Below are 12,268 nucleotides of genomic sequence, written 5' to 3'. Positions count from 1 at the left end.
TATTTTTGGGTCAACTTAGGAAATTTTATGGTGGGACTGCTAGGGACAGAAAAAATTATGCCAGCCATGGTTGTAACAACAAAACGTGGAACTACCTTTTTCAGTGTTTCTTCTTCAATCTTAATATTGAGGAGAGTCAAAGAAATTAGTACATCTTTTGTTTGAGATGGTTATCGGTTTTCTGTGGGAACTATTTATGCTAAGTAACACCATTTGAAGATAAAGTTGATTATGTGTAATACATACATGTGTATTTTGGAGTGAAAAACTTTTTAAATTTGCCATATGTGAGAAGTTACTGTGATGTGCCTTTGATTTTCCCACCAAGTCTTTGTTTTTTCAGTCTTGTTTTTATACAATATTTGTTGATGAGATAGGTTATCTAGTTGACAAATGATGGTAAGTCTGTTTCTGATATATTCAAAATAGAAATTACTAGGCTTATACTGTTTTGATCAGTGTTAAACAATATTCTAAACAATAATGAAAATCACTACATGAGTGTATTTATTTTCAACTACAATCTAAAGTATCATAACAGAAACTTGTTACAAAGCACCGATTATATGACAAAAATAATTTTATTATTTTAATAAGTATCTTATACTGGGTTAGTCCTCTATTTCCAAATGTTTAGCTGAAACATTTGTTGTGTTTAACTAACATATATATCCTTCTATCAAACTGCACGAAAGACCAATTCTATAATTTGTTTTTAAGATTTTAAAATGTGGCAGTGTAAATTTAATACTGCATTTAAAAGTTGAACTGGTTGTTTCAGTAAGTTCTATTTGCTGATTAATCTTGTCATTAACTCCAGGCATGACCAACAATGAGGTTTTTATGGTATTAGCTGCAACAAGCTTCCATGGAACATCGACAAGGCTTTGAGGGAAAAAAAATATGAATTCCACTGCATAACTAAATATTCATAAATTAACTTTGTTGTACTTCTACCTTATTGTATGTACTTTGTTGTTATAGAAAAAACTGGTAAACATGAAAACTATATTAACAACATTGTTGGAATAAAGAAGATTGGTAAAGTTTAGGAGTGATCTGTTATCCATGATATGATAACAACATTGTTAAACAGAGAAGATTGTTAAAGATTAGAAGTAATTTGTTATTCATGGTACGTTAACGACATTGTTGTAATAGAAAATATTAAAAGTCATCTGTTATCCATTATATGATAACAACATTGTTAAACAGAGAAGATTGCTAGATATTAGAAGTAATTTGTTATTCATGGTATTAACGACATTGTTGTAATAGAAAATATTAAAAGTCATCTGTTATCCATGATATGATAATAACATTGTTAAACAGAGAAGATTGTTAAAGATTAGAAGTAATTTGTTATTCATGGTACGTTAACGACATTGTTGTAATAGAAAATATTAAAAGTCATCTGTTATCCATGATATGTTAACAACATTGTTAAACAGAGAAGATTGTTAAATATTAGAAGTAATTTGTTATTCATGGTACGTTAACGACATTGTTAAACAGAGAAGATTGTTAAAGATTAGAAGTAATTTGTTATTCATGGTACGTTAACGACATTGTTGTAATAGAAAATATTAAAAGTCATCTGTTATCCATTATATGTTAGCAACATTATTAGAATGAGATATATTTTACTGAATTAGTACCATATTTTTCACAATATAATTTTAAAACGAAATACTTCATGTGTGAATAAGGCTGGTGGGACCACTAAAAAACTAAAAATGGTCACGTTTTTATGCAAAAATTATAGATTTTATTAGCACTAACGTTGGAACCACTTTTCAAGGTCCAAAAGCATTAGAAGCCATCATTACCGTCAAGGTCGAAATACTTCAAGACTTTATTTTCTGGAACAGAACAATTACTTCCAGAAGAAACGATTATATTATTGGTTTAGTCGTACTTAAACTGTCGTTATTTTTGTTTTTCTAAAAAAAACAGGTGACTTGCTTTCTGTAAGCTACCTTTACATTTAACACACAAATGTGAGTCACCCCGCCGTTATTTCCGAGAGTTAAGTAGCAGAGGCGACAACAGAGGATAAATAACACTGTGTTCAGGTATGAATCTCTATAAAAAGGTGAAGGATTCAAAATCCTCGTGGGCCCTTCAACTCTTCTCTGCCTGGGTGGTGAAACCCTATATATATAAGGTAGTGGGGTCGAAAGTTCCCCGCCCTCTCCGAGATTATAAGTAAAGTTGTTTATTTCCTAACCGTTTGTCTTTATTTTCGTTTTGGTGTTCAATCCGTTTTGATATTATTTACTCGGAAAAAGACCCATATGTACGCACATTTGTAAATGTCGCGGTGTTCTTGAGTGTATCATCAAATTTTCTCTTCGTATATTCACACCTTTATCCCACATAAAACCTTACTTTGTATTGAAGGCAGCTCCAAATCTATCAGATTTTCACTTTATATCAGATATCACAAAATTTCATGTAGGCCTAGAAAAAAAATCTTTATTTTATATTACATGATGAAAAAATATGAGAAGGCAGGCAGTGTAATTGGATTTTGTATCCTTTACTCTACGAGTACTTTCAACACCCGGGGTTTTGTTTTAGGTCTACAGTGAAATTCAATTGATTTGACACCGAACGTGTCTACTAATTGGTATATTCCAATGTTATTGAAACTTCGCCCAGATCAACATGTGTTGATGATTGCTCATAATCATTAGAATCTAATTTAGAATGCTATCACTCAAACACGTCTTTAACTGTTCCAGTAAACTGTAACTGTCTTTTTTAGGGAAACGTGGGCATTTGTCAAAGACGACAGCCAATGTTCTAGCCGCCATGATGAAATGTTTGACATTGTCTGAATGGAAGCTCATCTATAATTGGCTGAGAGCGTTGACACACCACACCAACTAACGAATCAGAGACGTGGTTTCTTATGACCTTGCACAATATGGTAGCAGATTGGTGCAATAATTTATTGAAACAAATTAATCGAAGGCCGTTTTTCATTAGGATCGGTCGTGTAAGTACAAGACAATTTTTTTCCTAGGCCTTATAACCCACATCTTTGTTCAGCAAAAAAACCCATTTTATTTCACTTTGTTCTCGCGTCCCTACTATATACTAAGTCGTCAGTTTTTACAACTGGACCCGTCGTTTAACATCTGGCTTCAAACAAATTAAATCCACAGTACTTCAGGCAAAGATTTATAAAGTAATATAAGATTCACTTTTACGCATATAAGTCTATATTTTCAATATACTCTTTAAAGATGTAATAAAAACACGTTAGATATAGAAAAAAAATGTGAGTGTTTATTACCAAGTCATCCATTTGCTACGCCGCGAGTTCATTCATAACAAGTTTTGCTCTCTTCTAAATCCCCCCCCCCCCAGTGGCTCAGCAGCTAATCAACAGACTTAAACCTCTAAAAATCGGAATTCGATACCCGTGGTGGGCACAGCATAGATAACTCATTGTGTAGCTTTGCGCTTTACAACAAACAAACTCTCTTCTAGAAATAAAAGAAAAACAATTGTTTCCTAGTGTCTTTCTTTGAAGACTTTTACGGTAATTGTTTTTTGTTGTTACTGCTGTTGTTGTTTTATTCTTACGATAATTTGAAAGTTTGGAAACTTCGTTGCCGCCAAGCACGCTCCGCACTCTTAGCTGTGGAAATAGTTTTAAAGTGACAGTCAATTCCGTTTATAAAGATCCGGATAAAGCTCTCGTGGTAGAAGAGCCTGTCTTTTATGTGGTCAGCAGTTGAAGATTAGGGACAGCTGTGCCTAAATCCTGAAGGTTTCCGGTGCACAAAAAGTGCTGTTAAAGTTCAACAATTCCTTAGTTTTGTTTTTTCTCTGGAAAATTATATAGAAAGCATGATGAGTAGGTGACTTTTCTGGTACAGGAACAGGAGCTGTGGAGACTAGGGGGAACATGCCCCCAATAATTTCTAAACAACAGGCTATGTAAAACATATAATTAAACATTATTATTATTGCTGTGTAAATATTTTAAAGCCAAATAAATATTACAGCATTAATTTGGCGTCATTTTAAAATAATCATATATGTATTCTAAGTAATTTAATTATATATTATAATAATCGCTTAAATGTATTGTTTTTGCCAATATGTAAAGTATAAACTATGTGTCTTATCTTCTTGATTGTATTTAAATATGGTTTTATGAGTGCAGTCAATGATGCTTTGACAACACAACTGAAAAATATTATTAATTAGGAATTTTTCGTGCCCACCCGAATACAAGTACTACTAAGGCCCTGAGAAATTAAAATGCAAAAAAAAAGACTCACGAATATTCATAATCAGCAGATTGTGATATAAAATAAAATAACCATGTTACTGTTGGTCTCTGTTATAAAACTTTTTTTTTTCTTTTTTGTTGAAGTTTATTGGAAGAACCACAAGTGTCAAGTTGTAGCTATGGACAACAGACTTGAGATTAAGCTTAGTCTATAAAGAAGAGACTGTAATATGTGTTAGAATTTTGTATCTAAGATGTTACACTCATATTTTCGGGTTGTAGCACGTCTTGTGAACTTCCATTTGTAACCTTGTACGTTATTAGTTGATAGGAAAAATTTGTCCGTTCCATTATGTACAGAATTGGATGGTCACAGTTCGTGCAAACGGATCAGGAAAAAATGTAAACAATTACAAGCGATTTAGAAGTGTTAAAAAAAAAACGCACAGGTAAACGTAAAGCCAACAGTGAACATCAAGGTCGTCTTGTAGTACAACTGTTAATATTCTATCCAGTAATGTGGACGGCAGAATGTTACCTTATGTAAAACACTGATATGACAGAAGAAAGGCATGTTTAGGTTAAAACATTATGGTTTCAGTCCGATTTAACCTGTTTGTTGTTGGGCAGTTTATTAGGAAATTAATTCATTTGCCCAGACATAAACGATCATTAAATGTGATTTCTTTAGATTTTGCAAGGATCTGATATGAAGTTGAAATATTTAAAGTTACGAGACCCGAGTTAATCGTGTACATAATTTAAAAGTATTTGGATCGAAACCCATTTTATACTATCAAAATAAGCAGTTCGAACAGTGGTCAGATTTAGTATTGTAAAGTGAAGTAACATCATAACCCTAATATATTTAACAATACGAATGACTCGCGGCAGTATTAAAACATAATATTTCTTGATTATTGAACTTAACTACATATAGTTAATTGTAAAAGTTGTATAAAAATATTTAAATTTACTGAATCAGAGATTCTAATGTTAAGGATATTTCCCCGGGCCCACTGGTTGTGGCGGCGTTTGTTTTTCTAATATTTACACACACACACACACAATAAAAGTCGTGTTGTGTATGGGATATCAGTTTACCAGATATTACCTAATTATTGAGAAGTATCAAAACAACAAGAAGAAAATACTCGATAGTTCACCTCTATTAGGTACTAACGATAAAGTTATGGCAATCGGATATTAGGAGTTGTCATGCTTAGTGACCTATATGTCTAATTATTAATTCATTAGCAGTAGAAACGTAACAGAAAAATTTGTTCTGAAAAATTAATCACTAATTAGGAAACTGACTTCGATGACCGTAGATGTTGCTACCCATGACAACGAAGATTATAACATTGTGTTGTACTGTGTAGACGTGGTATGTGAGGTGCTCAAGTAAGGATTGGGCAGGCTGTCTAGCAGGAACAAATCGATATTTACAAGTCATTATTTCTTTTCATTGTGACCAAAGAAGGCCAACGAGTCATTACTCCTGTCTACTGTGACCAAATGAAGGTCAACAGAGATCATTATTTCTGTTCATTATGATAGCGTTAACTTACCTTTAACTATCTTATTTTCTCCGACTATTAATTAATTGATTAATGTTTTGCATGAAACCTATCAGATGTCCCATTAAGACATCCCTTCAGACACTTAGATAACACTTAACATCGTATTTACACCAACACTATAATAGGCAATCAAAAGAATGACATCGTGTGAAATAAGATGACTCCGTAAAGCCGCCAGTAAGAACAGACTAGATAAAGTAAGAAATGAAACAGACCGGTACTGAAACAAATAGAGAAGCAGAGATTGAAAAAAAAATAGCCACTTGGTGCGAATGAGTTCAGGGCAGCTACCAGCAAGAGTATATAATTTACAATTAACAAAATATACAGACGTAAGGAAGCGTTGGATTGATGGTGTCAAAGAAACTTCTAAAAACATGAGACTAGCAACTGCTGAAATGTCACACCTTGTCCTCGATGGACGTTTGTATTCACCACGATGCTGAAAGGCACAAGTGAAGGATAAAAGAAAGAAAGTCCTTGAGTGGGATTTCAGTATATTAAATAGACTATAACCTATACGAGGGAGTCAGTCTGGAACATGTCATATATCTTGTATCAATGTATGATTCACTGTACAAATCAGTTTTTTGTTTACTACTAACCATGCTGAACAGTGTCTTACTGCTTAACACGTGCCTTTAGCAAAGTTATCAATAGAAACAGTTGTTCCAACAGTCTTTTTTTTTGTCGACAACACATCTTATTATGTTATTTTTGTAATATTTAGGTGCACTGTTTGATAGGAAACAACAAATTTCATTCATGTTTAGAGGTAACTTCTTCTGTGGCGACATTTTCAGTATCGTGAACACACCTGCTCAGTTCCCAAGCACGTGACTTAATCAGCCCTCTCGTAGCAGTATGTGTATAAATATTGTATTTGTTCCTACGATTGCCACTACCGAAGCTACTGAGCGTATGTGAAGCACGTTCCGTTGATCGGTGTCCAAGGTATGTTAATCTCCAATGAAATAGTTTATAAATACATTGCAATAGATCTGTATTTGTTGTGTGTAAAACATGACGACAATAGCTACTACTACTAGACCAGTAGTATCTTAACAACCTGACCGTATGCTGGTCTCTTTATTATTCGTTCTGTTGCCCTGTAATTTGGCTTAAGCCCCAGTTCTCTAATTCTAACCCCAGTGCTACCTCTACTATCCGCATATGTCCACTCCTGGCTATGTTTGGATAGTTGACTTCCCTCTTACCCATCATATAATTACTGGGTATGATGAATTTCAATTAGGAATAAACAATTTTACGTAAACAATTATATTTAAAACAACAATAATAGTACTACAGTAACATCTTTGTGTTGGTAGTGAGGAAGGTGTGGCGGGTTGAGGGAGAGTAAGTTAGTGATCGCCCTTTGACCCTAGAACATCTGGGTCTGAGGTGACAGGATGGTCATCAGCACTGACGTCTATGGCTGTAGAATGCTGCACATAATGCATAGGTGTGGGGCGCTACATGTAGTTGGATCACTATAGTTAGAGCTTGGAAATTGAGGGGTGTAACTTATTTATCACACTTGGCACTTGCTTTTTTAAAGTAGTGCACAAAAAAGTGCGGATATGTGAAGTTTACGGTACGTTACATTAGAGATAGTAAAGGTAGCACCGTATTAAATATAATTGAAGAGGTGTGCATTACATTGCTACTCTGAAATATATATATATACACACACGTGAATTTAATTACCCCATTTATCAATCGCTCACTAGATCAAAATTAAGATTTAACAATAACTTTGCATAAAACGAACATAAGAGCAAACTAGAAAAACCAATATTTAAACAGTACAGCGTAGAATTTTATATTAAATTCAATTACCTAAATTGCGAGTGATAGTTCACTAGTGCTTTGTTATTGTTTAATTCTGGTTTCTTTTCAAGAATTAGACGAGTCTCCTTCACACGTAACGTAGCTTTGTTTTGGGCTTTACCAAGTTGTTCAAAGTAGTCGATAAACCCAAAAACGATGCTATGATACGAGTGAAGGAAACACTTATAATCTTCAAAATAAGCCGGAATTAAACAATCAGCAAAGCGATATTAATATACTGAACTTTTGCTCACAGTTTAGTTAATTCAATATTATAGAAACCACATTATTAATGGTAATATTTGGTACAAGATAAATCAAAATTACTTTAGGTGTACACGCTTGCTTCCATTGAGGCAAGTCACTCGAAGCGCATGATTTTGTCAACATTGGAGGGACGAATGGATATTTTAACATTAGAAATTATGTTCACCTCGCTACTTCTCATTTCGAGCACTAATTAATCCTTTCTGTAAACCTCGTCATTGTAATTATTAACTAACCCTTTCTGGAAACCCTTTCATTGTAATCATTAACTAACCCTTTCTGGAAACCCGTTCATTGTAATCATTAACTAACCCTTTCTGGAAACCCGTTTTTTGTAATCACTAGATAACCATTTCTGGAAACCCGTTCATTGTAATCACTAGATAACCCTTTCTGGAAACCCATTCATTCTAATCACTAGATAACCCTTTCTGGAAACCCGTTCTTTGTAATCACTAGATAACCCTTTCTGGAAACCCGTTCTTTGTAATCGCTAGATAACCCTTTCTGGAAAACCGATCATTCTAATAACTAGATAACCCGTTCTTTGTAATCACTAGATAACCCTTTCTGGAAAACCGATCATTCTAATCACTAGATAACCCTTTCTGGAAACCCGTTCTTTGTAATCACTATATAACCCTTTCTGGAAAACCGTTCATTCTAATCACTAACTAATCCTTTCTGGAAAACCGTTCATTCTAATCACTAGATGACCCTTTCTGTAAACTCATTCATTGTAACCACTAGATAACCATATTGGAAACCCGTTCATTGTAATTTGGTTTCAATTGAAATGTTCTGCACCATTTCTTGTATTTTCACCTTTCACTAAAGGTTTAAGTGTTTGAAATACAGGAGATCAGATTTTTCTCTCTTTCTGTGAGTTATTACTGTTAAATATTATTATTTTGCATTAATTTATTATTTTAAAATGTCTCAATTTATAATATATGTATCGTTTGTGCATCTGTTTTTGTTTAATTTTTTTCATGTATGAATTAAAACTTCTGTCCTTCCATCTTTTTCGGTATGCCAATGTTAACATCAAATGACTCGGATTCCAAAAAAAGTTGACGTTTTATCCATCTGCTTCACTTTCCTGACCACGTCAGTTTTGAAAAGTGCCAAGAAAGAAATTGAAGTCTTTATTATTTTCTTGATTTCCCTTACCACATCGGTTCTGTAAAGTGTGGAAAACAGCAAACCGGATATGTTAATTGCTATATGAACATGCTTTTGTGACTATTGTACCAAAGTTATTTCATCTCCAACTAGGTTTTCATTCTGAACGACTTATATAGCACTACCTACCATTAACTTCTGGCCAAACCTAGCTAACTGCATAGATCAAACTAAATATTCACTAATATTAACTTGAACTTTAATTTCTGTCGTTCAGTACAATTTATTTGATTTCACTCTTCGCTAGTCAAGTCTGGATTGCGCAGGTACACTTTGTTAATCAAGCTGAAGATGTCGCCCTCTGGAGATGACAACTGGACCGATATAAACAACATTGTAAATACCACTGTACAACGTGGTGGGGTAAATACACCTTATCATGCACGAGCAGAAACTTATATCGTCCCTTTGGTGTTTGCGGTCATTTTCCTAGTCGGCGTGATCGGTAACAGTACCTTGATCTGGGTTTTTTTACGGAACAAAGTCATGCGCAGTGTACCCAATACCTTCCTGGTTTCTCTGGCAGCTGGAGACTTGACTGTTCTCCTATTTGCTGTTCCATTTATAGGAACCATCTACACTTTTGAGAGCTGGCCGTACGGAGAGTTCGTGTGCAAATTGAGCGAATTTTTGCGTGATCTTTCCGTTGGTGTGACTGTTTTGAGTTTGGCTGCGCTGAGTGTTGATAGATATGTCGCAGTTATCAAACCCCTCCACAAACAACGAGACGAGCGTCAGAAAATAATGTCCATCACTGTTGTAGTGGTCATCTGGGTAATCTCGATTGGACTGGCTATCCCAAGTGCTTATTTTTCGTTTATCTATGAAATGTTGGCCGGTGGAGAGGTCATCAAGATCTGCTACCCTTTTCCTCCGGAACTAGGCCACTGGTATCCTCGAGCCACAGTGTTAGTCAAATTTCTAGTGTTGTACGTGATCCCCCTGGTGGTGATTAGTGTTTTTTACACACTAATGGCTCAGCACCTTCTTCTGAGCACCAGACAAAATGTAATTAAGAATGCCAGCCACACTCGACAGCTGGAGGCGCGCCACAAGGTGGCGTGGACTGTCTTATCCCTGGCAGTAATCTTCTGCATTTGTTTTTTTCCGAGCCATCTCTTTATGTTATGGTTTTATTTCTATTCGGACTCTTGGAACGCCTATAACGACTTCTGGCATGCTTGGAAGATTGTTGGCTACGTTCTGACTTTCGCCAATAGTTGCCTCAACCCTGTCGCCCTCTACTGTGTCAGCAGCGTTTTCCGTAACTACTTCCAACGCTACCTTTTCTGCTGTTGCCATAGTGTCGTCCATCGTCAACGCACACTCACTAATCGCACTACATATACATCTCTTAGAAGCACTATAAAAAACAGTGCTACAACAAAGGTGTAGTGAAAAATATCTGAATAAAGGATTTCAAATTTTATAATTCTATTATTTACTTGTCTCAAAATACAATGGTATTATTATGTGTAAAACAGTATGGTACCATGACTATGGTGTAAAATGTGTTAACCAATATGGTACCATTACTATGTTATAAATTTGTAAAACAACATAGTACCATGACTATGGTGTAACACGTGTGAAAAGTAGTATTGTACTTTATCAAAGTGTAAAATAATAGAGTATCATTATTAAGATTACATGGTTGCGTGTACATTAACCAGAAAGTTGGTATGTCTCTTCTGAGAGATCTTACATTTTATTATGAACTTTGATATATATATGTTATGTATAGATGAAGTATAAGAATATGTTATTTTGTTACAAACATTAAAACTGGACATCAAAACTGGTGTTCAGAGGTTCACGGTCTGCAAGTTCATCTGGCTCTCAAGACTGGTGTAAAATAGACTATATATATCACAGAAGTTTTGTTATAGAATAATTCTGTTATGAAAGTATAATCAATCATTAATTAAATGGGATTTTTGTTAGACTAAGATTGTTTTTTGAATATGATTTTCTATACAGTACTATAACAAATATTCAAGGAATTTGATTTATAAGAATGTGTTTTATATTTCACATCATAATACGTTGTTAAAATTAGTTAAGGAATTATAATAATTTCAGTATTTGCTTGGATGGCTCTAAAAAAGCCAATATCTTCTGGTCTAAATGTTCATTGTAATGGTCTTGTATATTGGAATAAACTGTTACTACTATTGTAACTTTGATAAATAAACATTTTACATTTATTTACAATTGGACTACTCCAAACGTAAACAGTAACATGTATTGTGGTAATATATCCCAGATGCCACACTTCATTAATTAAAGTTACACTGTTTAACGTGTTTTTAGTGGTTCTTAGGAAGGATTGTGTAAAGTTTTGCTTATAAGCAGTTATACCAATGTTGTGTTTTTAATAACCATGACATCGGTGACTATACTTGAAGCCAACAGCTATTTTGTTAGTTTAAAATATGTATTTAGGACTAAACTAAATCTCCTAAGCTGGCCGAACCTCGTGAGATATCATTGGGATTATGGTCAAAAATATTGTTAACAGCGAGGGTACCCAACTGATAAAACAATGCGTTCTAATCTTTATAAATAAGAAGGTAAGAAAAGTATATTTAATTGACTATACTCATTACGAGGTTGCATTTCAGATTCATTCAAAGTAGGTAGTTTGTGATCGAAAGTTAATATTAAAGAACTAATCACAACGAGTTATAAATGTAATGGTCTTATTAGCTTAAAAAATAAACACATTTACCTACAGTAACACTAGTTACAACTTGTTCTAAATGTAATTGTAGTGCTTAACTCGGTAAATAAACACATCTACGTTGACACTGGTTTTTGGAAACATTAAAGGTAATTGTAACTTTTTAATTCATTGCTGTCATTAACATGTGTGAACATATTTTGTAAATATAATTTTATTTCTATACAGAAGTTGAGTACATTACATTAACATAATTTTGACTCTCACCACATCATCACCTCCGACTATGTTCTATCTGATGACTGTGCATCTCGACAATAGCTCTGCAGCGTAGTTTCCATTGCAATAGTCTCAATCATGAAACATGGACCTTGACACAAGCATTGATTAACAAATTGGAAGCATTTGAGATGTGAGTGTACAGAAAGATGATGAAAATATCCTGATAGACAAGGTAACGAATGA

At 34.1% G+C, this 12,268-nt stretch overlaps 1 protein-coding gene across 1 annotated transcript; it reads left to right on the top strand.

Moving 5' to 3' along the window:
- Positions 1-6,740: 6,740 nt before the first annotated feature.
- Positions 6,741-11,327, top strand: LOC106461924 (neuropeptide CCHamide-1 receptor-like). Its single transcript, XM_013921788.2, has 2 exons — positions 6,741-6,789; positions 9,009-11,327. The coding sequence occupies exon 2, from the start codon at positions 9,412-9,414 to the stop codon at positions 10,513-10,515; it is 1,104 nt and encodes a 367-aa protein (XP_013777242.1). The 5' UTR covers positions 6,741-6,789; positions 9,009-9,411; the 3' UTR covers positions 10,516-11,327.
- Positions 11,328-12,268: the final 941 nt, after the last annotated feature.

The sequence above is a fragment of the Limulus polyphemus genome, unplaced genomic scaffold, assembly GCF_000517525.1.
Source record: "Limulus polyphemus unplaced genomic scaffold, Limulus_polyphemus-2.1.2 Scaffold1059, whole genome shotgun sequence".
Taxonomy (NCBI): Eukaryota; Metazoa; Arthropoda; class Merostomata; order Xiphosura; family Limulidae; genus Limulus; species Limulus polyphemus.
Note: the sequence above shows the minus strand (reverse complement) of the source record. Positions and strands in the feature narration are given on the sequence as shown.